This window comes from Folsomia candida, unplaced genomic scaffold (assembly GCF_002217175.1).
Source record: "Folsomia candida strain VU population unplaced genomic scaffold, ASM221717v1 Fcan01_Sc008, whole genome shotgun sequence".
Lineage (NCBI taxonomy): Eukaryota > Metazoa > Arthropoda > Collembola > Entomobryomorpha > Isotomidae > Folsomia > Folsomia candida.
In genome coordinates, this window is record NW_019091200.1 from 6388421 (window position 1) to 6416303 (window position 27883).

The 27883-nt window shown below is 37.8% G+C and overlaps 9 protein-coding genes and 1 long non-coding RNA gene across 13 annotated transcripts; 3 read left to right on the top strand and 7 right to left on the bottom strand.

Annotated features, from left to right (window-relative positions):
* The first annotated feature begins 188 nt into the window (after positions 1-188).
* On the top strand, positions 189-2577 carry LOC110852950 (very-long-chain (3R)-3-hydroxyacyl-CoA dehydratase). 2 transcript variants are annotated; one of them, XM_022101134.2, is made up of 9 exons: positions 189-331; positions 544-756; positions 839-955; positions 1018-1128; positions 1187-1412; positions 1486-1613; positions 1674-1909; positions 1982-2100; positions 2196-2577. In XM_022101134.2, the coding sequence occupies exons 2-9, from the start codon at positions 607-609 to the stop codon at positions 2276-2278; spliced, it is 1170 nt and encodes a 389-aa protein (XP_021956826.1). In that variant the 5' UTR covers positions 189-331; positions 544-606; the 3' UTR covers positions 2279-2577. The 2 variants fall into 2 exon arrangements, with proteins under 2 accessions (XP_021956826.1, XP_021956827.1); XM_022101135.2 differs by having other exon boundaries at positions 198-335.
* Positions 2578-2585: 8 nt separating this feature from the next.
* On the bottom strand, positions 2586-3509 carry LOC110852951. Its single transcript, XM_022101136.2, has 3 exons — positions 3302-3509; positions 2993-3244; positions 2586-2922 (listed from the first exon to the last, which is right to left on the bottom strand). The coding sequence occupies exons 1-3, from the start codon at positions 3347-3349 to the stop codon at positions 2617-2619; spliced, it is 606 nt and encodes a 201-aa protein (XP_021956828.1). The 5' UTR covers positions 3350-3509; the 3' UTR covers positions 2586-2616.
* Positions 3510-3693: 184 nt separating this feature from the next.
* Positions 3694-6649, bottom strand: LOC110853523 (plasma membrane calcium-transporting ATPase 1). The gene is made up of 9 exons (XM_022101800.2): positions 5758-6649; positions 5547-5685; positions 5420-5476; positions 5290-5340; positions 4889-5211; positions 4649-4826; positions 4346-4548; positions 4148-4284; positions 3694-4073 (listed from the first exon to the last, which is right to left on the bottom strand). Exons 1-9 carry the CDS (start codon positions 6319-6321, stop codon positions 4016-4018), a joined length of 1710 nt encoding a protein of 569 aa, XP_021957492.2. The 5' UTR covers positions 6322-6649; the 3' UTR covers positions 3694-4015.
* Positions 6650-6843: 194 nt separating this feature from the next.
* Positions 6844-8065, bottom strand: LOC110853606. Its single transcript, XM_035854549.1, has 3 exons — positions 7714-8065; positions 7291-7642; positions 6844-7218 (listed from the first exon to the last, which is right to left on the bottom strand). The coding sequence occupies exons 1-3, from the start codon at positions 8027-8029 to the stop codon at positions 7080-7082; spliced, it is 807 nt and encodes a 268-aa protein (XP_035710442.1). The 5' UTR covers positions 8030-8065; the 3' UTR covers positions 6844-7079.
* A 565-nt stretch (positions 8066-8630) lies between these two features.
* On the bottom strand, positions 8631-13895 carry LOC110853607. Its single transcript, XM_022101892.2, has 20 exons — positions 13299-13895; positions 13054-13237; positions 12831-12970; positions 12592-12754; positions 12446-12523; positions 12176-12373; positions 11763-12116; positions 11481-11678; positions 11272-11415; positions 10996-11210; positions 10804-10931; positions 10653-10729; positions 10453-10583; positions 10223-10388; positions 9875-10159; positions 9697-9804; positions 9396-9623; positions 9122-9323; positions 9024-9043; positions 8631-8949 (listed from the first exon to the last, which is right to left on the bottom strand). The coding sequence occupies exons 1-20, from the start codon at positions 13725-13727 to the stop codon at positions 8759-8761; spliced, it is 3639 nt and encodes a 1212-aa protein (XP_021957584.2). The 5' UTR covers positions 13728-13895; the 3' UTR covers positions 8631-8758.
* An 820-nt stretch (positions 13896-14715) lies between these two features.
* LOC110853444 (receptor-type tyrosine-protein phosphatase delta) lies at positions 14716-16478 on the bottom strand. The gene is made up of 4 exons (XM_022101713.2): positions 15417-16478; positions 15237-15336; positions 14943-15169; positions 14716-14881 (listed from the first exon to the last, which is right to left on the bottom strand). Exons 1-4 carry the CDS (start codon positions 16136-16138, stop codon positions 14791-14793), a joined length of 1140 nt encoding a protein of 379 aa, XP_021957405.1. The 5' UTR covers positions 16139-16478; the 3' UTR covers positions 14716-14790.
* A 133-nt stretch (positions 16479-16611) lies between these two features.
* Positions 16612-20620, bottom strand: LOC110853443 (L-ascorbate oxidase). Its single transcript, XM_022101711.2, has 6 exons — positions 20003-20620; positions 18360-18383; positions 17919-18278; positions 17399-17826; positions 17048-17319; positions 16612-16987 (listed from the first exon to the last, which is right to left on the bottom strand). Exons 1-6 carry the CDS (start codon positions 20286-20288, stop codon positions 16675-16677), a joined length of 1683 nt encoding a protein of 560 aa, XP_021957403.1. The 5' UTR covers positions 20289-20620; the 3' UTR covers positions 16612-16674.
* A 1584-nt stretch (positions 20621-22204) lies between these two features.
* Positions 22205-23292, top strand: LOC118436442. Its single transcript, XR_004835452.1, has 2 exons — positions 22205-22886; positions 22960-23292. It is a non-coding gene; the product is annotated as an uncharacterized LOC118436442 (long non-coding RNA).
* A 469-nt stretch (positions 23293-23761) lies between these two features.
* LOC110853486 lies at positions 23762-26095 on the top strand. Of its 3 annotated transcripts, none has more exons than XM_035854244.1 (5): positions 23762-24402; positions 24529-24736; positions 24805-25274; positions 25340-25543; positions 25614-26095. In XM_035854244.1, exons 2-5 carry the CDS (start codon positions 24556-24558, stop codon positions 25950-25952), a joined length of 1194 nt encoding a protein of 397 aa, XP_035710137.1. In that variant the 5' UTR covers positions 23762-24402; positions 24529-24555; the 3' UTR covers positions 25953-26095. The 3 variants fall into 3 exon arrangements, with proteins under 3 accessions (XP_035710137.1, XP_035710138.1, XP_021957445.2); XM_035854245.1 differs by having other exon boundaries at positions 23762-24390; XM_022101753.2 differs by having other exon boundaries at positions 23762-24736.
* Positions 25993-27525, bottom strand: LOC110853510 (uroporphyrinogen-III synthase). Its single transcript, XM_022101785.2, has 2 exons — positions 27342-27525; positions 25993-27246 (listed from the first exon to the last, which is right to left on the bottom strand). The coding sequence occupies exon 2, from the start codon at positions 27230-27232 to the stop codon at positions 26441-26443; it is 792 nt and encodes a 263-aa protein (XP_021957477.1). The 5' UTR covers positions 27233-27246; positions 27342-27525; the 3' UTR covers positions 25993-26440.
* Between the last annotated feature and the right edge of the window lie 358 nt (positions 27526-27883).

Sequence of the window (27883 nt, forward strand, 5' to 3'; positions counted from 1 at the left end):
AACGGTGAAAGGTAGCAAATGTCGAAATTATGGGAAATATCAAGCTCTGAAAAAGTACAAAAATGTCAAAAATTGATTCATTTTCATGCAAGAACGTCAAAAATCTCACTTTCCTCAGCTTTGCGAAACGACCTTTGTAGCGAAACGACAACCGAGCGCTGTGGCAAACGAGAGCTGCAGAAATCTCACTGCTGCAATAACAATAATACAGTGAAACTTCTAGATTTTCTGCAAAAATTAAGATAGCAATCAAATTAGCGTTAGTTAACTTTCCTCAATAAGTCAATTTATGCATTGGTGTTGGACTAGTTAGAGTGGATAAGGTCGCAAGGTGAGTAAGTGAATATTTAATGCACAATTATTACGTTTTGTTTTTTCACCATTCGGTTTAACGTGTACTTCTCGTTCTGTTTGTTTACATTAAGTTTGAGCCCTGTAACAGCGCCCCTGTTTCATAAATCATGATTGACTTTACCTGTTTGACTTTATTACGAAAGTACGAAAATGTATTATTAATTACTGTTTTTGAATGAACTCCATTAGTTGGTCGTCGGCACCTTGAGTCAGATTTGGCGTAAAAAAACTTAATTTCAAGTTAAGTTAACAATGCGGACGGCGTCAACTACTGCAGGGGATTGGGTTCATATCCGGAATCCAGTGGGTGGAACGCCTGACTCGCCTGGGATAAGCCCCTTCGTTTACTGGGCGCAAACCGAGTCCAGTATCAGCTTGAGGGTGGACATTCGAAATGTGAAGGTATGTGAGTGTTTGTAAGGTATTGGAAAAATAACGGTAACTATAAATGTTACATATTTACTACTTTATTATGTCATTTAAGGACCCTAAAATCAATATTGAAGATTCGAAAGTGTCGTTCGACGCTGTTGGAGAAGGTGCACGGGGAGAATGTGAATACCATTTCGAACTTGATTTGCCACACGATATTTGTCCAAAGGTAGATTCTCGTTTAGTTAAGCTAATCGTCTGTTTGTTACGTATATTGTCTGTTCGATGCAGAAAAGTACATTCCGCGTTCTTGATCGTGATATTACGATCCACCTTCAAAAGAAGGAGAATGGATGGTGGTCAAAAGTTACGACGACGCATCGAAAACCGGCGTGGTTAAAGGTTAGTCTATTGTTGACAGAAATTGCAATTTTATAAATATGGAATGGATCAATTCCAGGTTGATTTCGACCGGTGGAAAAGCCCAGATGATGATGAACCAGAACTTGAGCCGAATATCATGAAGGATTATCCAAATATGATGGACTCGTTGAGAACGGAGGAGTTTGGTTACAAAGTTGAAAGTTTGCGGAAAGTATATCTCTTTTTGTACAACTTGTTTCAATTTGTGGGATATCTCTACATTGTTTCTGTGCTGACCATTCGCTACTTGAAAGATGGTCAAGGTATGTATGCCTAGTTATTAGAGAAATTGGAATTTGTTTACCAATGATAGAATGTGTGTTTGAATTTGTGTAGAAGCGACTCACAAAGCTTTTGACCTTGTCGGATTCACAATGTGCTACTGCCAAATTCTACAAATGTTGGAGATCGCTCATGCTGTATTTGGCTTTACAAAGACAAGCATTCCCATGTCCATAATGCAGGTGGGTTAAAAAGTTATCGAGTGCCAGTCCCACATTTTTAAAATCTCTTTTGTATGACAGATCATGGGACGGAACGTGATTCTTTTCGGAACTATTAATCCAGAGGTTCGCCTACATAGCCATTCTTTCATTTTCTTCTTGTTTTACATCTGGGCTCTCGCGGATATCATTCGCTACCCGTTCTACATGATGCAAATGTACAACGTGAAACCGTACTTAATGACTTGGCTGAGATACAGTTGCTGGATTCCACTATATCCGATGGGTATCTTGAGTGAATGCGTTATTATATTCAAGTAAGTTGCTTAAAGGAACAATATCTATCGACAGGTTGACAGTGATCATTCTATTCAAAAAATTTTTTTTAGCGCAATAACGTTCTTTGAAGAGACACAAAAGTTTTCCCTTTTGTTGCCAAATTCACTAAATGCGACATTTTACTTCCCCGCACTGATGCGTATCTACTTGCTTTTTGGTGTTTTCCCAGGTATGCACAATTTCAAAGCTATTATTAAATTATTTTCATGATGAAAATTTCATCCAATTTACAACAATTTGATTTTTTTGTTTCATTTATTTCAGCGACAAGTTTCATCATCAAGTCAATGTGGCGTGGAAGAAAGAAGGTTCTCGGGACACCAAAAATTGTGAAAGTCAAGGACTAGAGCCTTTTAATATATTTTTTACTTCATATTCTTTTGCCATACTATTGAAATGTGACAACAATTTTCCTGCTTTGAACATTGTTTATTGTATACAAATTGTTGCACTTTCTACTTGTTGCGTTCCTGTTTATTGCTCAAATGCCCTTTGTCAAACGATTTGGTCGCAAACCGTTATAAATTCTTGTTGTTCGATTTACAAATATAAATCGGACACCTGCCATGGTGGTTTAATGTAACAATAAGTTTGAAATGTATGTAGGCTTCTACTTATACATGAATTAAAATTTTAGCTTTACCTACAAAAAAGTGTGCAATTCTTGCCACCATATACATTTTTATTATACGGCCACTATGATAAGATCCGTTGTGCTTGATCTTCTTAAAAAACAACAGATTATGACATTGTTAACTAGCAAATACACGAGATCAAAGACTACCCAAACGGTGAAAGAGTTAATGCCAAACGCGAGGAACGCGATGAATTGGTTGTCATCGCTCAGGTCAAATGCTTGACGCAGTGGGAGAGGAATTTTCAAAATTGATAAATGGTCCACCGAAGAGGTGACGATGACACAACCAAGCAAGACGAGGAAAGTGATGATATTGCAAAGAATGAATCTTGACGCCAAGATTCTCTCGCTAGCCTAAAATTAGAGGAAAATGTTAATACTTTTCTTCTAAATTTACTGGAATTGCAGCCATCATGAGTCTGACCTTTTCCCATCCGTACAGTATTATGAGGGCAATTAACGTCTGTATCACACCTGTCGCGAGACAGAGCCCTATTAAACTCGCATCTCTAACTTGTGACGATGCCCAACTCATTTTCAGATGTTCCCATATTTTGTGAGTACCAAGAGTGGCATTTTTTCCAACTTCTTCCCCTTTGGGGTAGAGTTCGTCGAAGGATTGGTACTTGATGGAAATTGCCCAGCCAGACACAACTGCGACAGACAGGCCAGAAACCTGTGGTGAGAATAATTATTCAAAAATGACCAAATGTACTATAAAATCGTCCCATACCACGGACAAGATGCACAAAATTGTGACGGTGAGTTTTAGTGGAGTCATATTGTTCCTTGAGAGTAAATATCTGAGTCATATATTGACTAAAGCAATTGTCTTAAAATGCAGATGATTCACTGAAAGAGGTGAAAATGTCGTCGACTAACTCTGAATATGTAATGTATTTACAATGTTGTGGCGAGTATTATTCTTAATGAGCAAGAGATGCAATAATAATTGGTTTTGGTCTCAGATGGCTAATGACTTGAGATGAAAGGCGTATTATATGTATTATGTTCCACGAATAGGTACATAATGTGCAACTAGATAATTCTGTACGTGGTTCGCTGGTTGTTTATCAGGTTATTTAACTGGAAATTTTTGCGACATGCATAACTTGAGTAAAGTAATTAGCTGTAAATTGTGGGTATAGTTTGGATTTATTCCCCTTTCTTTCCTTAACATTCCTTCAAAAACAATAAAAAATTAATATAATGCTTAATGATATGCATATGGAAAAATTATAAGTTAGTTGTAGTAATTTTCTGGAAAATCGTTTTAATTATTAGTACAATAATTTTTGACATGTTTCTCACTTATGAATTTACGTATAGTAAAAAAACATAAACATGAAGGTCATTCATCTCGTTTGAAAACAGGGTGACGAAAATTAGCCAGGAATTTATTCGTAATAATCAGGTAAAAAATGTTAAGTAAAAATCACTCCTTTCTTCAAACGCTGGATTCGTCAGGCACATAATCGACAGCCCTTGACGATTGGTCGGCAGTACTAAATACATAGTAAAATAAGTATGTCGACAAATATTACGACATGATTTTATGGTCAATACGTAATTTACATACCTTGTACAGCAGCACACACAAAATAGCACCTGCATCCATAAAAATACTCCTAGAGCTAAACATAAGGTGTAAAGCCACTCAGAAATTCTTAACGGGTACGTGAAAAAGGTAAGTCCACCCAGTTGGACAATGCAAATCTGTAAATTTCATACAAGAAATCAGTTATGACATTTATGCAATAATTGACAAATAACTCACCTGGATAATAGTTATGAGAATCCAAAGAAAACAGAATTTTTTATGGCGAAGAATCCCTGAGAAAAAATTCCTTCCCGACCCTCGAGATCCCCTGACACATATTACATGAAAAAGCGTCATAAAAACGAGTGTATTGAAAATCAAGGTGCTGTGGGTGTTGGGTTCGTTGAATGGTTCCAATGGAATATCGATCAGACCTTCGCCTACAAATTCCATAATTAATTATTACATTTTGTTTTTTTGAAACTGTATTATTATTAAAATTCTTATTGTTAGTCAATTTATATAAAGTGCAGAACTCACTGTAAAATTTGAGCACTACTACTATCGAAAATTGGAAAAAAATCTGTCCAAATATATTTTTCACGGTTTGTGACGGCATGACATTTCCGTCTTTGATAACCTCTTTTGTCACATCGGAAGGAAATATTGCAATCCCGAGCAAATTGGAGAGTAAATGAATCCATGCTTTTTGCACGTTCTATAAAATGGGGATAAAGTGATTTTTTAACGATAATTCGCCCCTGCTGTATTTTTATTTACCTTAGACAGACTAGTTGATGATTCGAAATGCATTTGCACAATGTCGAGCAGAACCAGAACGATATTGATGGTTACTCTGAACTGTAGAAATTTTGAAATCGCGACGCGTGCCTTGGTCTTGTCAGGATTGTGATGAAATGTCCACACACTCACGAATGGAAGGGTTAGAGGAATTACGGCGATAAAATTTGAAAATCCATGCCCCACACATGAGGAAAAGAACTGCAAGTGCTTCGCATAAAATTGAGACTGGTTTATCAAATAAGTGTTAATGGAGAAACGGGTGATCATGAAGGATGTCGTGAGAACTCCGAGGAATACGGCTGCAATATAAGTAATTATCTTTGTACACAATTGGTCATGTTTCCATTCGGACGATATGGTTAAATTATAATACTTACCAAGTCGTAGTAGTAGTGGAGCCCAAACGACTTCTTTTGGCTGTGGTGGTTCTAAATATAAATTAATGTAAATTTTAACATTTAATCATATTTTCAAGAAGATTTTTAATATTGAATCCATTTATTATACCATTCGCTAGTAAACTTAATTGAGCATTTGGTCCTACACATGTCGCGACCATGATACCTGAGAAGAATAGCCGATTTAAGACCAGTCGTAATTATAGTGGGGAGTACGAAAAATACGTGCTTCTCACCTTCCCCTTTGGAAATGACGGACCCCATTGTACAACAAAGTCCTATATTTTTCGTGACTAATTTCCCCCGATAGAACACAATCTCAGTATTGTTCTCCAGCAAAAGTCCGTCCGCAGGGACCACGTCGCCTTCTTTAAGCTGGAATGAAAATACACGATCAATACAAAATTTCTTGTGACAAAATAACTCAAAACTAAATTAGCATGTTACCTCTATTACATCCCCGACCACGATATCCTTAAATTTGAGCGTCTGAAATTGTCCATTTCGCATCACCTCGCAATTTGCCCCACTCGCCCCCAAGCGTTGGAACGTCTCCGAGATACCATTCTGTCTTTTATAGTCTCGACTGGCATCCAACCAAATCGGAATCACGAGAAGCAACAGAACTTCTAAGAAGTCGAAAAATCCCAAAAACCAAAACTCGTCCGCTTCATCCTTAATCACCAAAATGAGAGCGAAGTGCGCCAAGGACAGAAAGATGATGATAAGTAAAATGTTTCTAATGAAGGTGAATTGTAGCTGAGAATAAGAATTGTAAAGGAAGGCCGAGTAGCTGAGAAAATGTGGAGGTGGCGACGTAATGAGATCATTCCGACCAAATGATGCTTGTCGGAGGTTTAAATGGGCAGGAAATGAGGGCAGACCTTCCGTCGAGGTGTGCAATTTTGAACATATTTCGCCAACTTCTGCTGGAGAGGTGACCCCTGACTTGATAAGGTTGATGAGGGAGTCCGTGTCGATGCCGAAACGGACTCCGTCGTTCTCGTTCATGATTACGAGAAATTTTTAATTTCAGCACCACACACACCACACAATATTTTTAAGACGATTATAAATAAATGTTCTTGAGAGATGAGATGAGATTGGATTAAGAAGAGATGTACATAAAATAGCACAACACCCAACTGGAGAAAGTCTACGGACGGGGTAACCGGGCATCAGTTCAACTTTTGCAAACAGATCGATACGTTGAGCAGCAACTTCGGCGCAGCAACAGGCATCAGACAAATGTGTTTCGGGTGTGACAACGACGGAAACAAAACCCGACACCAAGGAAGAAATGTTTCGTTGTTATGCGTTTTAAAACATTTCAAAAATCTAAACAATTCGAGTTTCTCTTGGCACTAGGATTTCTTGGGGAGTTGAGTTGGCATGTGATACAAGGAAGCGAGCGTCCTTGGCTAATAATAATAAATCCTGGCTTGATTGGACAGATGGAATGTGTAATGTGCATGGTTTGCATCATCATTATGATAATAAACGAGATCATGTTATTTAATGCGTATAATGATATTTAATTTCTAAATTGCATGCAAGGAGGGCGTTCTTACATACTTAATGATAAGTCCATATGATAATTATGTAGCATATAATATGTAATTATTACATTTTAGCCACGTTAGGGTTCCTTTTTATTGTCAGTACAAAATTTTTTCGAGACGGCAGAAATGGGTGTAACCAGACCCAATAAAGTGTGGGTTATGTGATATTAAACACGATATCGATAATAAACAACACTTTTACCACCCTTAATAGAATAATGATTTAATGCATTTACTATGATACATTTTACATGAACCTTTCTCTCCGTGTTTTTGGGCTTGCAAGTACTTTGTTAATATGTCATTATTTCCATTTGCACATTCTCTCGTGGGGAACCGGTCAGCCCTGAAAGTAAAAGATAAGACGATATCAGCCAAATTATTACTTGAGTTATTTACATGAATTAAAATCCCTGACCTAACCAACTCCCTCAGAAGGTCGCCAAACACGCCAAATTCTTCGGTTATGGGAAAATAGTATATTTCACAGATCGTTCTCAGCAGGCAGTCTTCACCTGTCATTGCAACTCTAGAATTCCAAGCCCAACTATTGCTCACGGAACTCGCGAAAGTTTCCAATTTCTTGAATAAGGCAAGCTTTTGAAGAGAAAGTTTTCGACAGAGGCTAAAATTTTCTTGGGTTGTTGAATTATTGGAGCGTTTCTTCCTCGCTTTGACGAACCCATTTTTGTTATTGTCCCACAGAACAATTTCGGTCTCAAGATCTTTAATATCGTTCCAACTGTTTAAGGACAATTTGTCCAGTAGGACTGAAAGTTGGAGAACAATAATTAATTGAATTGACACATTTTTTGTTATGCATGCATATTATTTTGCTCACTTGTGACCGGAAATGACACCTTAAAGGAGGATCCGATGCCAAAAGCGTCCTTGTTGATGAATGGAATGGTCAAGGTTGGTTGAAATTCTAGCGAAATTCCGGGAGGGAAAAGAATTCGGGGTGTGGATGTTGATTCACTTTGAGAGGGAGGAGGACTTGGAGTTGTACTTTGATAAGTCGTCTCATACCAATCGTTGGCAACTTGGAAATATTTTTTTGATGCTCGAGAAGACGAATATGAAGAGGAAATGAGGGTCAAATTGAGAATTAAGAGAAGAAGGAGAAAATATGTTTCTCTAAAAGTTTGACAATTCATTTTAACCTTTAGTTTAAGAATCTGTCCAATTTTATAATGTTGTTTTACAAGTGAGAAAAACGTTGTCGATGTGAGACTGCTTTTATACAAAGTATAAAATACAATGTAATAAAATTCAGAGTTTGTGTGTAAAATGCTATAAATTTCATACATACAAGTAGGTACATACATCTTATTACAACCTCGGAATCCGGTCCTTTGATTATTTTAGTGGTGGGATGTACACCTGTCTAAGAAAAAAGTGTGTCTATAATTTTGACGTGCTTATTCTACCGAAATTAGAATTGTTACCCTGCACATTATCGGATGGAGGTTAATTTAGCAATTGCATACAAAGTTAAAATTTCAACTTGTCCCGAATTTAACTTTACTAATGGAAATGGAGTTTAATAATCTCGGTGCAACGAAATTAACTATTCAATTACTAAAATGGGACGGTTTTTGCTATATTTAATTTACAAATGCCATGTGTACCTATATACATACACACCTTGACATTGGTATCCAACATTTTACGACTTTTTTTTCATATTTAATATCCTTTTCGGTTAGGAAGGTGTCATCCACTCCACAGCAATAAAATAAATCTCTCCGATTTTAATTAGTTGCAATAATGTCATCCTTTAAAATAATTTATTACTTTCTTGTGTAAATACTACTAGATAAGAAATAGGATAAATATAAAAATAAATAGGATTTTATGAATAAATAAATAGATAAATAAGTAGATCAAGTCAGGTTAAATACTTGGGTATTATTAATACTACTACTTGTACTATTTTCAAAAGCTAGTGGCATTGAGACATTTCTCCAACCAAAATATTCCTTCCAGTTGGGTGCCATGCAAAATATGGATTTCCAAGTTGTGGTGTCGAACTCGATATCTAATTGACTCCGGACTTGAGTGTAGTTGGAAATATCTAGATATTAATTAAAATTGCGCATTATAGTTAACCGAAAAATGTGTATTATTTTGCACATGATATCCACTCACCTTTTCCATACATGTAGTATCTAGATAAAATAAATAAAATAATAATATATCATAATGTGCCTAAATAAATTGCTTTGTTAAGAGGTGTCTACACTTACATGGTTCCATTGGTCGCTTCAAGAGCCCACTTTAATGTCGACGAGACAAAAAATTTTGATCCAGCGCAATCAAATCTGACTTTCTCCCCCCTCGTGATATTTTGACTGCTTGGTGGCCAATCTCTCGTCAACTTCATAATTTTGTCGTTTGGGACGGAAAATTTGTCAAACATCTTTGTTCCCAGGAAGTACCCGTCGTGTACTGTGCATCATTAAGAATAATCATGTAGAAGAAACATAATTTAAACGGAGCAAGGATTTTGTCAATAAGTACCTTCGTAGTCTTTCTCCTCATCGTAATAATAGACCATGGCTTGCGCCACGATTTTGTGCACCCCTTTCACCACACATTTCAAAAGGCCGTGCGGTCTCTCCTTAACATCGAAGGTGAGACAACCGTTGTTCACCTTGGACTTGTCGAGCTCTTCGGTTAAAACGTAATCGCCAGGTTGACACTTGTTCTGAGTGAGACAGGCAGACTGTTTCAGGGTGCATTCCGTAACTGCATGTCACATTAAATGGACAATTAAGCTAATTACTCGGACAATTAGAACAATTTGTATTAGGAAATTTACCCGAGCTGCAGTTTACCCATTCTAAAGTTGGTACTCGGAACGGTTGGGTGCAGCATTTCAATTCGGCAGTAACATTGTCATAGATTAGTTGGTCGATGAAGGCACCGTCTTCATGGCATAATTTACACAATTTTGTAAAAAGATTTAATAGAAACATGCACTAAATTTAAGTACGTACCTCCCGGATACATTTCCCAGGTATGCATCGACCTCGACTCGTTGATACTGGTGCAATTTATGAGCGTCAGATTCGTCAGATCTCCAATTTTCGCTTCGTAAGTGGCAATGTAGGGATAGTGGGAGGAGAAGTCGACATCATGGGTAATATTTCTATATTTCAGTTTTCCGGTGGGATCATCGGAGAAGGTGATGGTCACATTTTCCTTGGATTCGCATTTAAACGACTGGGTCTCATTTGTGAGGATTTGCATCTCTTTGACATATGGAGTAACACGGATGGCGTCTAGAATTAAGAGCAAATGGTACAGGTTGGATTTATTGTGTGCTAAAAGTTAGTATCATTTACCTGATGGCAAATAAACTTGAATAATTCCCGAACTTTGGTTCTGTTCAGGACTGAAACACTTGTAAAGACCGTACAAACTGGAGGTGTGATTTTTTGTGAGGCTGAATCCGTACAGGGGATCAAAATTTATTGGTATTTTGCTGTTCTCTAGGGGTTGGAACTTTTTCTGAAAGATAATTTTTTAAATTCAAAATATTTTCTTCCAAATTTCATTAAAAATTGTTTTGAACCGTTTCATTGCTGTATTTCAAAAGGGTGATATTTGGCCTCGGATCCGTCACTGGGCACGGAATGAGAACGGAATCCCTGTATTCCCACGCTCTGTACGTTTGATTGTCCGAACTTACAAACAAATTGTTCCCTGATAAAGTTGATTAATTATTAATTTAACCTAGATTTGTTACGCTTCGTTTAACGAGTATTTACTAACCTGGAACAAAAACGTTAACGTTTGCCAGAATGTTCTCCTGCTGGTTGCGATGTCCAAACTCCCTTGTCGAACTGATGCTATTGTAATGAAATATTATTAATTATGATACTATTTTGTGAACCTTTTGTTATTAAAACCTCTGAAACTTTACCAAGAATAGCGACCTACGATTTGATTGTCCACCTCGCCAAATCTGAGCTTTGCCGAGTACCCGTACGCGTTGGCGTCTAGGACGGAACCGTTTACAACCCGGTTTGCAATATACTCCAGATTTGGTGACTGAAAATATAGTTTAGGTCAGTATTTTTTCAGAATTTTTTTCATACAAATCGTATAAACTCACCCCTTCTCCAGCATAAGAAAAATCGACGGGGTACGACGCGTTGCAATCCAGGGCAAAAAATGTGTTAAGTTTTGACCCGGAAACTCCGTCGACAGAATTGTTTAGAATTTCTAGCGTTGTTTTATCCAGGATTACGCCGGTAGTAGAATTGATCTCAATTTGTTTCAGGACTTCGCCCGATTCGGTTTGAATTGATGCCCGGAGTTGTGGTGATTCTAATTATTATATTTTTTGTCTTATCTTAGCAATAATCGATAAGTTATCAAGTTATCTTACCCCTAACGAATATCAACCCTGTCACATTTCTCCATGTTGTTCGAGACGATAAAACTGGAGCATAGCAATGAATCGCTCTCACACTAGTATCATTAAACTTAATCTCAATCTGACTAAAGGACGTGTTAGAGTTCATATTATCATCTAAAGAAAAGCAGAGAAATTCAAAATAATGAAAAATTTCGAAATGTAAAAAATATTTTCATTACACGAACTATCCAAGAACACCGAGCTTCCATTATTGTACTCGACCCTCCACACGATCCCATTTGCTAAAAATAGTTCGGAAAAGTAACACAGAAATCTTTGCCGTTCCCCAACAAGTGCGTTTTTCGACGTTTTCGAAAGTTTCATGATAGATTCGCTAGCTTGGACTTTTCCTGCGTCAAACTTGTCATCCGTGTAAGCTTTAAAAATAAAAATACATATGTACAAATTAATTAGCAAAAAGTGGGCAAAGATTGGCACGCATGTTTTGCATAAAATTTTACCCTGATAAATCCTGTACGGATTGAAATAGTACATGAAATCTCGCGACACGAAACCATTCACTCCTTGCACGGAACATCGGAGCATTCCCGAAGGCAGCGTGTACTTAAGATAAGGATTGAAATATGTACATGAGCTGTTTAGTGTTGAAATCCGATCTCTATGCTCCCCTAAAAGAGAGTCCTTTGTCTCATCGTCCTGATCAAATGTCAATTTTTTCATAGAACACTCAGTTTCTGAACGACAAAAGGTGTATTCCAGTTTCGGTTTGTAATATGAATTTGAGCAGCAGACGTAACGAGCATCCTGATATCGCTTTTGAGCATCAAAGTAAAACTTTTGGAGCGACACGTCATCTAAAGTTACACGTTGTTATTTTCTAGTCGGGTTGGAAATCAAGTCTGGTCATGCTTACCGTATGTGCTGTACTCCCAGGTGTGGAGGACTTCGTCATTAGTGGTGACACACGTGATGACTGTGTGTTCCGAGGAGGCGTTGGTAGGATGGATTTCAAACGTTGCGACGAACGGATACTGCGAGGCTGGATTTACTTCAAAGTCAACTATTCTGGGTTGTCGATCGCCGGCGAAGGTCAGAGTGATATTTTCCTTGGCTGAAAATAGTGACAATTTTGATGCCTATAAATAGTACCGAGGGTGTTAATGAAAGGTAAGTAATATTTTACCGGCGCAAATAAAAACCTGCTTCAGTCCGGGTTTAATGGAAACGAATTTAGTGTTAGGAATTATTTGGACATATTCATCTGCAAAAGGGAAGGATTCGAGGTTAATTGTGTACATAATTAATTAATTCGTTATTCAATATGTGTACCTTTTGGTGGGAGGACGCTATGAATTTCCGAGCTTTTACGAGTCATGGGCTCCTTGCAAAAGTACTTTCCCTTGTAACTGCTAAGTGGTTGGTTGACCTCGATCGGTACAGTGAATCCAATTTTTGGATCGTAATTAAACGTGAATGTTACTCTTGCAGGTTTCTGGTGGATATGATTTTATGTTAAATTTAAATTAATAATGGGCCTTGTAAAAAATCTAATTCAATTAATAAATTACCGACTTAATCCTACTCTGTTTATAGAGCTTGATAAAACTTGCATAGCGTGGGTTTGATATGGGACACGGCACGACAAACTTTGTTGAATTTCTTGTCAGCTCAGTCTTTTGACTTTTCACAAAGAGGAACAAATTTTCTCCTGACAAATGCATACAAAATGAGTCAGGGAATGAGATATGTCAGGATCACAAGTAATTGTAAATTGTGTATGCAATTTCTCACCTGGAACGTAAAGATTGAAATAAGTCCGACCCGTCGCATTTTGCGAAATCCCTTTACACTCATACTTTCCAGAATTTCTCTCGTCGTTCTTTATGAGATCAAGAAATACTGAGAAAGTGTAGGTCGACGGGTCCGAAAAGTTTGTAATGTGTCGGTAGGATTTCGAAATTGTGTGAAATGGAGCCTTAAAAATTACACAAATTATACAAAATGTACAGATTTTTTCTTGTATTTAAATTCCTCACCCCGAATCCCTCATAAATCCACTCAACCGGAAACGACGCGTTACAACTTAACCTAAGCGACCTTGTTGGCACATCCTGACCCAGGTGGAGGTCAAACTTGTCCACAGGCAGGACCAAGGTGTCACCCTCAATCTCACTCAAGACCTCTTTGACAACTCCAGATTCTACGAAACTCGCCCGAATTGTTGGAGGTGGGAGATTTTGAGGAATAATTTGTTCCGACGCGATATTTTTGTACTCGATAAACGATGTCGTTGTCATTTCGACGTCATCCTGTACCACATCTCCGTTCGTGGAAGTTACCCCATCATCATTAGCACTGACTAGAATCCAGAACGGACTGCTGAATATTATGACGAGGAAGGAAAAATGGTACACTTTCTTCCAAAATACTGCTTCATGTTTCCAATGTTTGAAGGTTAGAAACATGGTCAAAACTTAACAATTATTGCTGAAAGATGCATCCAGCGTTAACAATTATACTTGAAATGGACCAAGTATGTAACTAAATTTATGCTGAAAAATGAGATAAAAACTGAAAGCGTGCTAAATATTTTGCACGACTACTCAATTCAACTCGGCGACTAAAATGAATCCTTAATCAAGTTTCGAATAAAACTAGCATGATAAACTACTTTCCGTCTAAACTGCATCTTCTTCAGTGAAGCCAAGTCAATATGCAAAATGCATGCACAATGCACAGCTTGATACGAACGAAAGTTTATGTTTATGCATATGCCACTCACTCCGCACAAAGTTAACACTTTGTTCCACATATTATTTTAGACGAGGTAAAAGTTTTTCAAAACAGCAATGAAAGAGCTATTGATTGATCGTCAATGGTCATCATTTTGTCTTTATCGATGGACAACAAATCGGCTAATGTGCATAGATACTTGAGAAAAGAAAACTAAAATAGGTCCTCGCCTACTTTGATCGGTTATCATCACCAAATTTTGATCGTTGATATACAAGTAATTATTGTGTCGAGATGCAAATATAAACATGAGAAAGAGTTTTAACTATTTGCATGAACTAGTCAAGAAGATGAAGATTGAAACCGGTCTTTCACTCAATCTGACTTTGCTAACCCAATTAAATGAGATTTCCAAGTTGGTTTATGTATGTATGTATGCACATATATTTGCAGTTGTGAAGGTTGCAGCGTTGCATTGTACTTTGTATACTGCGCATAGACACTGCCTGACCATGACATGATGGGTGACATTGATTTGATGATTGGAGATGATGCACATGCAGACAAAGATTTTTCAAAGTGATGTTTGATTAAGGCCTGAATTAACCTAGTTTATCTTGATGTAAATGCTTTTGGTGGAGGAGGATCTAAATATTTACCACGTATTTATGTACGTAGTAAGTTCTTGTGCAAATAAAAAAAATACATATGTAAAGGATATAAAGCAAGAAGTATAAGAAGTATTTTTTTTATTTGCCATATATTTTGCAAATTGATTTTTTTGTGAATTCTTTACTAATTCAATTTTGACTTGACCTGGGATGACAATGGACCAGGGCCAACATTGTTGAAGGGTTGGACGACAATTGTGTACGGGATTGTTGAACTAAAAAAATAGTTTTTAAAATTTAGAAAAATGTTACAGATTTTGATGAACAAATACTTACTCTGGAACGGAAATGTGATACTCGCACATTTTCCCGAGCAGTTCCATACTCGTGAGGACGATGAAACTGAAGGAATCTTTAGAGCTCGTCATCCCATCGTCGTCATGATCTTCACTTTGTGTGATCCGTTTGTACCCAATATTGTAACCGAGGAGGGCACCATTCCAGGTGGAGCGAGGGGGTGGTTTCCATTTGATGGAGAGGGTGTAGTCGTCTACAATGGAAACCTGTGACAAATAAGGGGAAATAATGTCAAAGATCTGTCCAAATTTTTAACTTTGAGATCCGACTCACCGTTACGTTTTGGACAGGACCGTCGGGGATATCTTCTGGCGTCTGGACCACAATTGATAAGGATGGCAAGGTCGTGCCAGATTCATAAATGGACAAGATCCTGATCAAGGAATTAGAAATAAATTGATGCGGAATCTCCAAATACATAATTCATAATATTAGCTGTATTTAAATATGTACCGGAAGTGGTACATGGACCAAGGCGTCAACCCTTGCACCAAGACGGCATCTTGCTTTCCAATACTAATTTTCGTCGCAGATTTCCAATCCAACCTGGAGACCTTGTATTCCAACACGTGTTCCACTCCTGGTCGTAAAATGGTCTCATTTTGATCACTGTATTTCCAAATTATGATCGCACTACGACACTGTATCATGCCAGCGTGCAACTTAATTGGCGAAATTTTGGGTGGTTGGGGAATCTTTCTTTCAAGAGCCGCATTGTTTTTGGGTAAATCGAATTCGTATAAAATTGTGACACAATGTTCATCACTGAAATGATAAATAGTTGGCGTGGTCGAATTAACGTGGCAGCAGACTGACGATCCGTTGAAATCTTTAACGTTGACGTCAACACTTTGGAAATCTGATCCGACACCTTGTTTTATTACGTGGCCGTTATTTTTCGCTGAAATTGATGAGTTATCAAAATACCACGTAAACTCGAATCCAGTAAAAATATTGTTCTCGTTACAGTCTGAAACTATTTCACACCTTAACCGTCTAATGGTTGAATTGCAGCTTTCCATCGTCTCACCAGAACCAACGTAAGTTGAGGTCACGTTGATATAATACGACACGTTTTTCGACTCGAGACTATTTTCTTGCGAAATATTAGGAAAGAATGCCGACATGAAGCGGAAGTAGACCAAAACATAGTCGAAAGTCGGGATGTGCACCATTTTAGTGACGAAATAATTTACATGATTCCCAGTTTATTAAGAGTGAACTTGGTTCGCACTGTATTTTACTTGAGCCGTGGTCAAGTAACACGAGGAGGAGAGGAGTTTCACAGTCTGAGAAAAATGCCAAACCGAGATAATTCTTTATCAAAGAATGAATTGCAGGAATAGTAAGGACATTACTCATTCGAGACGAGAATGAAATACCATTCGCGTTACAACCTGGGATATTTATAGTCATGAGAAACACTGTATAATCGGACGACTTTATTTCTTCCGGTCTCACGGACAAGGGCAGTTTACGGATATTGATAAGCAGGAGGAAATTAGGACGATAAGAAGAACACATTTGTACTACGATGAAAGAAATGCAGTTTGACATGAATTAGTTACAAGTTAAATACTGGAATAATCCATAGGATCGTCTATATTATTTAAGTATGTGTCATGATTTTGTAGGACAAACTGGTGACTTTAGCATAGAATTGATACATACATTTATTTGAACATTCCTAGGAAATATGCATAATACAGTTTTAGTAGAGACGCTTCCGTTCGTCATGTTCATAGAGGACAAACCACTTTCCCATAATCTGATGGGGTGTCAGGTGACAATGAGCAAGCCAAATTCCGACATTATCTGCAACCAGTCTGATCGCACTCCACCCACAGGGCGCCCCCACCGTCGTATTTTCCACGGTCTGGGCGGGGAAGAGGGTCACCACGTCACGAAAGCGAAAAACGTGAGTCCCGTTAGCGGCTCGAATTTCCTCGTTGATTCGTCCCCCGTCTACAACTCGGTCATATCCGTCCGGTCCACTCCCCACGATGTAAAACGTGTGCCCGTGACTAGAAGGTCAAAAATATGTCAAGTTTTCTACTGGGGCACAATAATCCCCAAAATCTTACAGGTGCCAAGGATGCTGTTCACATTCTCCTTCGTCACTCATACTATTTTGAAAAACGATCTGGACTGCTTCCCCGATGATCAGTTCAAATACGCCATTCTCACGATCAGTGAGGATGTCCTGACCAGCAAGAACTTGGTGAAGGAGGGACGGTCCTTTATGACGGTGAAGGCCCCCGTTGATGTCGAATTTCGTTGTGTTGTCTAAACTTACACGTTGAGACGAAGAAATTGTGATTTCTCGACGAATTGTTTGAGGGACGGGGTAAACTAGCTGTAAATTTGGTAATAATTAAGTTCGGTTATCTAACTTTGGTAGATATTTTAATACATGAGATACGTTTTCCACCTACTTCATTTCCACTGGTTAAATTATTCCTCGGGTGCAATTCGCTCAGTACCCAATTGTCCAATTCAAGTTCGTCCGTCTCACCAGAAAAGACTTGCTTCCTCATCTCCAAAGGGTCGTCTGCGCCCTCGTAATGGAGGATAGCACGACCATTTTGTGGTCCAGGGCCTGGCAGCATTTCACTTCGAATCCAATAATTTCCAATTGGTTGATCCATTTTGACAAGGACGCTGTACCGCTGGGCAGAGTTGAGTTGAAGATAATCCGCGCTTACGGGGTCAACTAGGGTCCCATCCACCTCAACGATTTGGAGATCTGTGTGATTCTCTATGGTGAAAGCTAACATCGAGTCCATTCCTAAACCGATTACTCGAAAACGATACGTCTCATTTTGTTTCACCGTGATCACTTCGTAGCCATCAGAGTGCGTTCCTAATCAAAAACAGTTATCGAAATTGTCTCCATTGTCGCCATTCAAATTTGTTGTTGTTTTTGGGAATTTTGAAATGCATATATATCTTTACCTTCCTTCCCATTTGTCGAATTCGCCTTGTGCCGGTGACCTTCCCACTCGCCCCAGGATCGTCCATTAATAAGGAGAGAAGCTGTGTCGGGAACGTCCTCAAATGGAGCGCCGGTCAACCCATTTAAAATTTCGGATATCGGAACATGCCAACATTGACTAAGGACAAGAGTAACTTCTCCGTCATATTGCATCGTTGAATTAATGGTTTCCTCATCCTCAAGTACAATCAACGGACCAAATGCCCACACTAAATCGAGATCCGTGTGGGCGTGGTACATAAAAGTTCCAGATTGATGACCAACATTGAATCGGTGCGTATACGTGGAGTTGGGAGCAATTGGTTCTTGTGTTATGTGTGCTATTATGAATCATAATTAATTAATTAATTATTAGTCATAATATATTTCATGGGCATAAATAAAATTATTGCGTTACATACGTGCTCCGTCAGCATCGATGGACTCTGGACCATAATTTAAAAAAAAATAGAATGCGTAAACTTTTTTGACAAATTGGATTTTAAAAAATTGTGACCATTAACCTTTTAAGCATTTACATTTTATAGTCGAAAATGGGGAATGAACTTTGACCATGAATGTCATGGAGAAAAATTTTACACCAAGTTTCCTAAACCATGGTGTTCATGTCATATTTTTTACACATCGAAAGACCAAAACCATGTTAGTCATGGTCGCAAAAATTTGCATTGCAGGACCAATACCATCAAAGTCATGGCGATTGTTTTTGCAAGAAAATACTTTGACCATGACATACATGGAAGTCGAAAATAATAATTTCCACAGCTTTTTAGCCCGAGTCAGGGCTTATGGAACCGTCATGTCCGTCCGTCCGTCCGTCCGTAAACAGGATAACTCTCTTTAAACACAAGCTACCGACTTGAAATTTTTACCATGTGCATATTGGACAAAGTTAGGAATCGAGTTCGAAGATGGGCGAAATCGGTTAACTGGTTACCCGGTGGGGGTCATCTGAGTGGGTGGGGTCTTATGCACCAAAATTTCAAAATTGTCGTAGAAAGCTGAAATTTGGCACAGAGGTTGCTAATGGCTCCTAATAGATAAAACCTACAGTGCAGACTCCATATAGCCCGAGTCAGGGACATAGTCCCTGACTCAATAAGTCAGAGCCCGCTTCTAAATTTTTTTCCGAATTGACCAACATAATATCACCAACTTCCGTGTTGTGGATGGTTAAAAGTTTGTTAGATAGTTTCTATTATTTGGTCCCAAATTTTTGAGCAAGTTACAGATCATGTGTCTTGACCACCATGACCAGTGGGCTTCTTTAACATCCTGAAGCTCTAAGCTGTATGTATGTGCTATCCAGCAGTGGTTTTCAGCCTCCATATCAAATTTCAGCTCGATATAATGATTTTGAAAAATCAGTATGGGTCACCCCATAGGGTCACTCTGGTTGCAATTTACTCACTTTTAACTTCATATTCTTTAATTAGAAGCCATTAAGTACCATTGTGCCGGATTTCATCTTTTTAAAGTAATTTCTAAAAATCAGTATGGGTCACCCCACAGGGTCCCTCAAGATTAAAATTTTTCCAACCTGAAGTTATTTTTTTCTATTAGGAGCCATTAGCAACCTCTGTATCAAATTTCAGCTCTCTACAACAATTTTGAAATTTTGGTGCAAAATACCCTACCCACTTATATGACCCCCACCGGTTCAAAACTTTTCTGATCGAACCCATCTTCTAACTCGGTCGTTGCATTGCCCAGATACATGTCTGCACCAAATTTGGTCAAAATTGGTTAACTCGTTCGACAGTTCGACTGACATGACAATTACATAAGCCCTGGTTCGGGCTAAAAATCACGACTCGAGAAAAAGTCAGTCTTTGGATGTAATCCGAATATTTTAACGTTGCGATGTGATTAAAAGTCGACAATAATTACTTAATAAATTTCGTAAAAAATTGATATATGTAACTAAGGACGGATCTTTTTAATTGTTGTGTTTTCGTCCGGCACTTCGTGTAAAATTGTTCGCCATGACATACATGGTCAAAATGCTTAAAAGGTTAAGTAATGTGAATATTTATGTGTGTACCTCTTTGTAAGACGCCATGCATATGCATAGCAAAACCTCTCGGGAGTAAGTTTACTACTTGGAGGACCACAATATCATTTTTGTCAACAACGATTGGAGGGCCTGGAAATTGGCCATTTATTAGAATCCCAGTTTGTTCATAGTTATCGGGGGCAACGGCACCCTCACTAATCACCAACGGTACGGTCACAGTTTTGCAAGTGCATAACTCCAAATTCAGCGCAAGCACTAAGCATAACACTAAAATGTCAATAGTTTTACTTTTATTCACTCCCATTGTGCTCATAATAAGTTAATAAATTTCACAAAATATCGTAATGGCGAGTACGAATAATGAATGGTAATATGAAAACTTTCACTAATTACGTACGAAACAGAATACGTACGAGTGGTGATTTGGTGAGAGCGAACGAGAGTCTGATCATTTTTGATTTGTGACAATGAGAGTTTTTTTGACAATAGGATTTCGAAAATGACCGATGACAACTCTTATCTTGCATGATTTGCATCCTGTATGTAAATAATTATCTTACGGTCTTTGTTAGTTTTGGATTAGTTTTAGTATTCGAAAACCGATACCGGTTCCGAAAGCATAAAAGTACGTGTGCATAGTAAACACACTCGACTAAATTTATTTCGTGATTGCACTGCATACACATAAATTGTACAATGCATGTGGGAATCTCATGGTGATGAGACCAATCATTAATATGTAACTGTCAAGTCATGCGTTTCTGCTTAATAAATTGCGATGGGCTACTCAAGTTATCCACATGCATATCATTACTGACGTATGTACATACATACCTACACATTACTACGTAGTCGGTAAAATACAATTTCGTGAATTTCTGGAGTTCGAGGTCATCATTATTGCTATCAAAATTTAATTAGGATTAGTCATGTGTGCTGGGTTGTGGTTTTGTACTGTTAATTAACACTGTATGCTTACATATGTACATACTTATTTACATAGGATTCGGTCGGAAAGTAAAGAAACACTTGCAAAAGTATATTTATTTGTATGAAAGAAAAATTGTCACTGAGTTGGAACGCGGTAGTTTTGTAGTCCATGCGATTGACTACCCGAATCTGAAAACCGGAAGTCGATATCTCGAATAGTTCAAAAATGAGAACAAAACATTCAGAACACCTCGCAAAAAGAATTTGCCACTGCTACGAAAACGTGTGCGGGCGCGTTCGGATAATGGTTAATAGCCACTTCGAAAGAGAAAAAATTCATAATGGGGCACTTTGCAGAGTTTTAGATATGTATGAGGAGAGCAGGAATGCTGAATTCAAAAAATTAAAAAATCGTCCAGCTTGTGTAGCGACCCCCAAAGTAATACGTAGAGTTCAGAAGGAAAACAAAAATAACCTTGGGATATCAGATAGTAATTTGGGCTACAAATTGAAAATATCAAAATTAAGTTTACATGACATTAAACCTACGAAGTTGGGGGTCAAATCCTATAGGGCGAAACCTGCACCAAAGTACAACCAAGGTCAGCAAAAAAGAGCAAAGCCCAACTCTCGGCAGATTGCTGAAAAACGAGTCAAGCAAAACATGCCAGTGATTCTGGTCATGAATGATGAGACCAAGTGCTCGATTGATCCAGATGAAGTCCCTGGGAGGAAGTACTACTCATGTGCTAATAAGAAAACGTTTAAAGATTCCTTCAAATACACGCCAAAGTCAAAATTCCCCATAAAGCACATAATCGGGCGAGCATTGGACTCACTGGGGGACGTCTCAAAGCCGTTCGTGACCACAGCCACCATGACCTCGGAGAGATATCTGAATGATTGTGTAAAGAAGATCTTGATCCCCTTTATCAATAATCGTAATGTACTTTTCTGACCGGACACAGCAACATGTCATTCTTCAAAAGTTGTTCTGGACTACCTGCCGTCGAAAAAAATCGATTTTGTTGCAAAAAAGGAATATGCTCCCTACGTCCCTCAGGCAAGACCAATTGAACGATTTTGGGCATTATGCAAGAGAGAATATAGTCGTCGAACAAAACCACCGAAAAACTTGGTAAGATTCCGTAACATTTGGACACACACCTCAAAAGTGGTAGCGAGAAAGAGTGGCAAAGCACTTCTGGGGACCGCGAGGCAAATAATTCGCCAGATAGGAAGGATGGGGGTCTATGGACCATATAAAGCAAAAAATTGAACAATAAGGACCTCGTTCTTAACCCCTAAAAATGTCATTGGAATTAATTAAGTTTTCCGGATTTTACAGGCATTTTTCAAATGTTTCTTTACTTTCCGATTGAACCCTATATACATATACTTCATGCGTTAATCATTATCTATTTAAATAGGCACTAACGTTATTAATATAACTTGATCCACACTTGGCAGATTGATTACACATTATCAATTTGTGCCAGAGACATACATACATACATATTGTAAAACTGGTTCAATGTGAATATTTGTTGTTTATCAATAGGTCCTCTCAAAGCTCTAAAAAAGATCGGATTTTTCTGCTCATCGCTCATTCTGATCTTTTCTGCTCGGCTGTGCGCATGCGATTTCGCTCAAAATCAGATTTTGTTGCTCAAGAAAAAAAATCGAGTTTTGGGTTGATTTTTTCTCTCATAATCCTGCTCATTCTGCTCCACATCAGCACATCAGCTGTTTGTTTACTTTAACTTTTCGCTTAAAAATTAAGCAAAGTTTTCTAAAAAATATTCTTTATCATTATGGGTCCCAAGACCAAGGTTAAGAGTACCAGTGTCTTGCAAATCCTGTAATTTGTCGCAACAAACGTAGCGTCGTGGAGGTAGGCGGCCGAAAAACTTTTCGCTGGACACTACAAATAAAAATTGACATGGCACATTATGTAGTCGACATTTATACCGCATTTAAGGTAAATGATGGTTTGTTATCCACATGTAATTTTGAATGACCAAATCCTTAAACGAAAAAAAATATTTGAGCAGGTGACCAAATGCACTGAACTACTTCGTCGTCTCCAAGATGCTTTGGCCCTTAACTGCGAAGAAAGTCAAATAAAAAATGATTTCTTAAAACGTACACAGAGACTAAAGAAAAGTTAATGGGTTTTGGGATTGACCCTGAGAAAGACGAAACTCTGGACAAAAGTGCGGTCGTTTCCTCCAATTACATCAAATCAAATTATTTTCAATTTTCAAAGTGAAGCCGAAATAAAAATACTGGAAATCAAAATTCAATTGGACACTCTTAAATCTAAATCCTAAATATATGACTTATAAAATTGTTTATTGCTGCTGCATAAATTGAATTATTTGAGATAATGCTGTTCGTTTTAATTCTGCAATTTTTTCACAATGCCTGTTGTTGAAACACAGCCGCGTTAAGATCACATAATGATAAAAATTCTCATATCTGTTGACATTCAGCTATTTTCGGAATTTTATGAATTATGAAACTGAATTTAAAACCATGAAACTGGTAAATAAATAACTGAACTTCCCACAAATAAAGATCACGATTCTCAAGAATTATGATCAATAAAAAAAGTGGTACGTTCAAGGTTTGAGCAGAAAAATCGGATTTTTTATTTTTCTGCTCATTGCTCATTTCGCTCATTTTTTAAGCCTTGAGAGCTCCTAATGTTTGTCAATATATCATTTTAAGTGCGACATAAGTATGTGTGCAAATCAACGAACTGTAATTGTAACACAATGGTGAAACGGGCTTACACAAGAGATGTAATTATCATTTTCATTTGGAACTTGGATGCTTTTATGCAAATGTTCGATGTCAATATGTTGTATGACTTGTACCACGATTAACTGACATCGTTTCTATGGGGTGGTGCCCCATACGGTTGCGACAAATGGATTATTTTTTAGAAAATTTTCATTTTTTAAATCGTTGGGGCAAAAGTCCTTTGGTTTGCCCCAACGACTTTAACCTTGAATAACTTTTGAATAGGCAGACAAAGAGACTTAATTCCTGAGGATGAAATCATCCTAATTTTTAGCTTGATTTTTTAAGCTAAAAATCTCGAGTGTACTATTTCGAAAATTAAAATGTTTATTTTGAAGAATATCTCCAAAATATAAGTTTTTCAGGAATTTCGAAGCCAATTCTTATCTCACAAAATTTTAGAATATACCAAACTGATCGTATTATCTAGACCGATCGATTGACACCCCACTGGAGGGTGTGAGATCACTTGGTCCGGATTTGACCTAGGGGGTCATCTTAATCCTCCAACTTAGCAACGGTCCACTCACACCATTTTGTCAGTACATAATAATTAAAATTTAATTTCTTCAAAAATGAAAATTTGTGTTGGAAACAATTCATTTGTCGCAACATGTATAGAATGATAAAGTGTCAAATAATATTGGACTTGTACCATTTCTCCGAATTTTTGGTTGGTATGGCAACAAGTCCGTAGCAAATTTCACCATTTGTGACAAATATTTCAAAAATATTTTTATAATTTTTGCCTGATCAATTCTGTCACTTTTCTACAATCATCTCATATGATGCTCCATTCAAATTAATAATAATAGATATAGAGCAATTAGGACTCTCCAAATATGGATAGGCTACCAAAAATCGTCGTTCCGGCATCGCCACCCTCATCCCCTCGGACTCCTCGGCGACGAAAGGCAACATACTGGGAGCTAAACCAACGCCGAATAAAAATGACTCAACACCAGCGACTGGCCAGAGGTCCGTTCCAAGAGCAACACCCTTTGAAGGCATCTTTCTCCAGAGGTGGGTATGGGACTTTTGTCAGCGTATTAGTTTTTTTACGACCCGGCATTAATCCGATATGCATGCAGGTGATGCCGAGCCGATCGGAGACAAAGTCCACCAGATGGAAGTCATTTTTCAGAACCATGGACCATTTCCACACTCCTCTCAGAATAATGTATCTTGTCTGCGAAATCAAAGTCTTGATCGAAAGGGGGATAAGGTGACCCCGGATCACAGCTCGTCTCCCAACATTGGCGTCGTCGACACCTTAGTTGACAATACAAATATGCAAAAAGAAAACGAGACAGTTTCGGAAGAGTACTTTCCCCTCTTTAATCAACCTCATTTTATGGAGATGGAAGAAGATTGTGACGACGAGGGAAGAATAGCAGAAAGTGAGGAAGATGTCCCACATCCCGTCGAGCAAGAAGAAACGCTCACTGAATTTAAACCATGCATAAAAGTCCCGTCAGTCATGGTCATGAAGGAAGACGGGCTAAAGTTCAAGGGAACGTTGCGTATAGATAACCAGTCCCCCATGTATTACGGATTTATGGTAATTAATTAATTACCTGGATTATTTTATTCCAGTTAAATTAATTCAAGAACACAATTTTACAGATAAAGACCAACACCTCAGCCAGAAACATTTACTCGGCTTCTCCAAATTTTGGATCTGTACCACCTTTAAGTTCAGCAGAAATTGAGTTCCACATCGCTGAGCCGTACTACACTCAACTTCTGGCCAGACACGATCGCATCGTGATTCTGGGGTTTGGGGTGCCAAGGCGTTTGGAAACCGATGTCCTTAAACAATACATGAAGGTCAATAATGTTCTTATCAATCATGCAAAGTACAACGTTGCTTAATTTCGAAAATCTTGCGCATTTCCAGAAAATGTATTTCCAATACCCTGAAGTCGTCGAGCGTGCCATTGTCAAACCCATTCTAGAAGAAAACTGTCACTCTGATGACGATGCAAAACTCGCATCGAAATTTTCCTTCAATCAAATAGTTCACGAGATACACGGAGCTGAAATTATCATCCGAAATATTGCTGCAGAGATCCGTTGGCAAAAACAGTTTAAGCAGGGCATCATGGTAATGATGATTTTATTGCTGTTCGTGGTTGGATTTAATTCCATATTTCTAAAAACTGAGAAACGGATTGATTCAAATATGAAGTCTGAAAGCTACAGCTACAAGTTTACTGATTGGTTTGATGTCTACTGAAAAGGTCATAGAAAAAGAAACACAAAACGGTTTTAAAATATGCATGTCAAAATAATATACTTCTCAATTGTTAGCAGATAATGAATACAGATTTTTCTCTAATCGTAATCAGATTAATGAATAAACAGCATTCTGCAAGTAAATATGTCCATAAAATTATCGGATTACAATTTTACATACAATTTTACGGATTACATTTTCTAAATTACCCCGGGTTTTGACTTCACGTTATCGTCACGTTCTCCTTCCAATCCGATTTTTTGATTGGTCGAAATTTTTAATTGTCTTAGTGATATTTTTGATTAGCCAATCAAAAAATCGGATTGGGAGGAGAACGTGACGATAACGTGAAGTCTAAACCCGGCTTTAGCGTTCAAAAATATAATTTACGAAAACCATGACCGTGAAAAATGATAAACTAATTATTAAATAAGGGCTTTAAACAATATGTGCATAAAATATTATACAATTAATTAATTACTCAAATATTACCTACGCGCTATAATTAGCTCTACGCACTTAACCAATGTTTCAGGTGAAGGGGATTCACACTGAAGGACATTTGAGTCGACTACCCCTCCAATTTTCAGCAGGGCATCTTTCGTCGTCCCCCCAATCGCGATCAGGGGGCGATGATCACACACAATCATTTCTTTAGCATGACGAATCGCATAATTTAGACCGGATGGGCTAAAAAATACAAAGGGCGAATCCTCTTCTATACTTAAATTTGACATTAATTGTCCCAACTGCGGATTTTCTACCGTTTCGTACACAACAACAGTGTCCGTGTCTACATTTGATGTTGAAGCCGTTAAAATATTTTGAATCGTGCCAGTCTTTAGATTTCCACACGGGTAGAGGAGGCGAGATTTCTTTTCAGACATTTTACAATCTTGGACAATTTGATGGCCCAAAGATTCCGCATTTTCATCCCGACTCGTTACGATATTTAGCGAGTTATTAAACAATTTTGAGGCACATTCTGCAGTGGATCGACCCACGCAAAAAATTTGTTTAGTTCCCCAAATTTGGACAAGATTAGGATCAGATTGGCTCGCTTTCTCCACGGCAGAGACGCATCGAGGGCTTGAAAAAATTATACCGGTGTAATCTCCATGAGATTCCAGCTTTTGGCCGAGTTGGTCTAAATTAATGAAATTGAAGGTGATCACGGGTACGGTTTGTGGTGTGGCGTTTAAATGGGTGGCTGAGATTAGGGCCGATTCGAATTTGTCGGGTTGAGATTCTTGTGTGGATTTGAAGAGAAGGATTTTCATTTTAAAAATAAGATCTACATTAAAATACATTAAAATGTATGCAAAATGTTTCAGTTATTTTATTTTTTCGATTTAGATAATATTTATTAGGATTATACAATATTTCTACCTGTGGTTGGATGAAATTGAGATTACAGGCAGTGAATATAGAGTACTTGTGTATGTTTAACATGAGGATATTTTATTCAACAAACTTGTGAACATTGTTGTTTTACGTATAACAATTTAATACATGCAAAGTTAAGAAATATTTACATAAATAAAGTTTGTATTTCACGGGTGCAATTGAAGAACTGCATTTATCGTCACTTTGCTGATGATGATTTGAAGATTGCATACAACTATCTACTCTTGTACATATATTTTGATGAATTGTTGCCGGTTGCCGTATGATTTGCATTAGTATGCTATCGGATATATAGCATTTATATTATTATATATTAGTATTATATAGTATTATATATTTGTGCTTCATGACACTGGTCTGTACATATATGGTCCGCTTCTTGTTCGAAGAGGTGAGGACATGGGACAAGTTAGCCTAGTATTCGTACATTTAGCAAGTACAATTAATATTTTATTTCCAAAATATCTTCTTAAACACAATCAGTGACTCTGAGATATTTTATTATTTTCAGAATTTGCAAGTGA

Coding starts and splice junctions, on each gene's coding strand:
- LOC110853443 (XM_022101711.2), bottom strand. CDS start 20,288: ATGAGCACAATGGGAGTGAATAAAAGTAAAACTATTGACATTTTAGTG. Junction 17,827..17,918: donor TTCGACAAATGGGAAGGAAG/GTAAAGATATAT, acceptor GTTTTTGATTAG/GAACGCACTCTGATGGCTAC. Junction 16,988..17,047: donor GAACAGCATCCTTGGCACCT/GTAAGATTTTGG, acceptor TTGACCTTCTAG/TCACGGGCACACGTTTTACA.
- LOC110852951 (XM_022101136.2), bottom strand. CDS start 3,349: ATGACTCCACTAAAACTCACCGTCACAATTTTGTGCATCTTGTCCGTG. Junction 3,245..3,301: donor TTTTGTGCATCTTGTCCGTG/GTATGGGACGAT, acceptor TTCTCACCACAG/GTTTCTGGCCTGTCTGTCGC. Junction 2,923..2,992: donor TACTGTACGGATGGGAAAAG/GTCAGACTCATG, acceptor CTCTAATTTTAG/GCTAGCGAGAGAATCTTGGC.
- LOC110853607 (XM_022101892.2), bottom strand. CDS start 13,727: ATGTTTCTAACCTTCAAACATTGGAAACATGAAGCAGTATTTTGGAAG. Junction 10,932..10,995: donor TTTCTTATGCTGGAGAAGGG/GTGAGTTTATAC, acceptor CTATATTTTCAG/TCACCAAATCTGGAGTATAT. Junction 8,950..9,023: donor ATACTACATGTATGGAAAAG/GTGAGTGGATAT, acceptor ATTAATATCTAG/ATATTTCCAACTACACTCAA.
- LOC110853510 (XM_022101785.2), bottom strand. CDS start 27,232: ATGAAAATCCTTCTCTTCAAATCCACACAAGAATCTCAACCCGACAAA.
- LOC110853523 (XM_022101800.2), bottom strand. CDS start 6,321: ATGAACGAGAACGACGGAGTCCGTTTCGGCATCGACACGGACTCCCTC. Junction 5,477..5,546: donor CGTCATTTCCAAAGGGGAAG/GTGAGAAGCACG, acceptor TATTCTTCTCAG/GTATCATGGTCGCGACATGT. Junction 4,549..4,648: donor AGTAGTGCTCAAATTTTACA/GTGAGTTCTGCA, acceptor TGGAATTTGTAG/GCGAAGGTCTGATCGATATT.
- LOC110853486 (XM_022101753.2), top strand. CDS start 24,556: ATGGATAGGCTACCAAAAATCGTCGTTCCGGCATCGCCACCCTCATCC. Junction 24,737..24,804: donor GAAGGCATCTTTCTCCAGAG/GTGGGTATGGGA, acceptor ATATGCATGCAG/GTGATGCCGAGCCGATCGGA. Junction 25,544..25,613: donor TCCTTAAACAATACATGAAG/GTCAATAATGTT, acceptor GCGCATTTCCAG/AAAATGTATTTCCAATACCC.
- LOC110853606 (XM_035854549.1), bottom strand. CDS start 8,029: ATGAATTGTCAAACTTTTAGAGAAACATATTTTCTCCTTCTTCTCTTA. Junction 7,643..7,713: donor GGTGTCATTTCCGGTCACAA/GTGAGCAAAATA, acceptor TCCAACTTTCAG/TCCTACTGGACAAATTGTCC. Junction 7,219..7,290: donor CTTCTGAGGGAGTTGGTTAG/GTCAGGGATTTT, acceptor TTTTACTTTCAG/GGCTGACCGGTTCCCCACGA.
- LOC110853444 (XM_022101713.2), bottom strand. CDS start 16,138: ATGGTGCACATCCCGACTTTCGACTATGTTTTGGTCTACTTCCGCTTC. Junction 15,337..15,416: donor TGGTCCATGTACCACTTCCG/GTACATATTTAA, acceptor TTCCTTGATCAG/GATCTTGTCCATTTATGAAT. Junction 14,882..14,942: donor TATCACATTTCCGTTCCAGA/GTAAGTATTTGT, acceptor CTATTTTTTTAG/TTCAACAATCCCGTACACAA.
- LOC110852950 (XM_022101134.2), top strand. CDS start 607: ATGCGGACGGCGTCAACTACTGCAGGGGATTGGGTTCATATCCGGAAT. Junction 956..1,017: donor CACACGATATTTGTCCAAAG/GTAGATTCTCGT, acceptor TGTTCGATGCAG/AAAAGTACATTCCGCGTTCT. Junction 1,910..1,981: donor GAATGCGTTATTATATTCAA/GTAAGTTGCTTA, acceptor AATTTTTTTTAG/CGCAATAACGTTCTTTGAAG.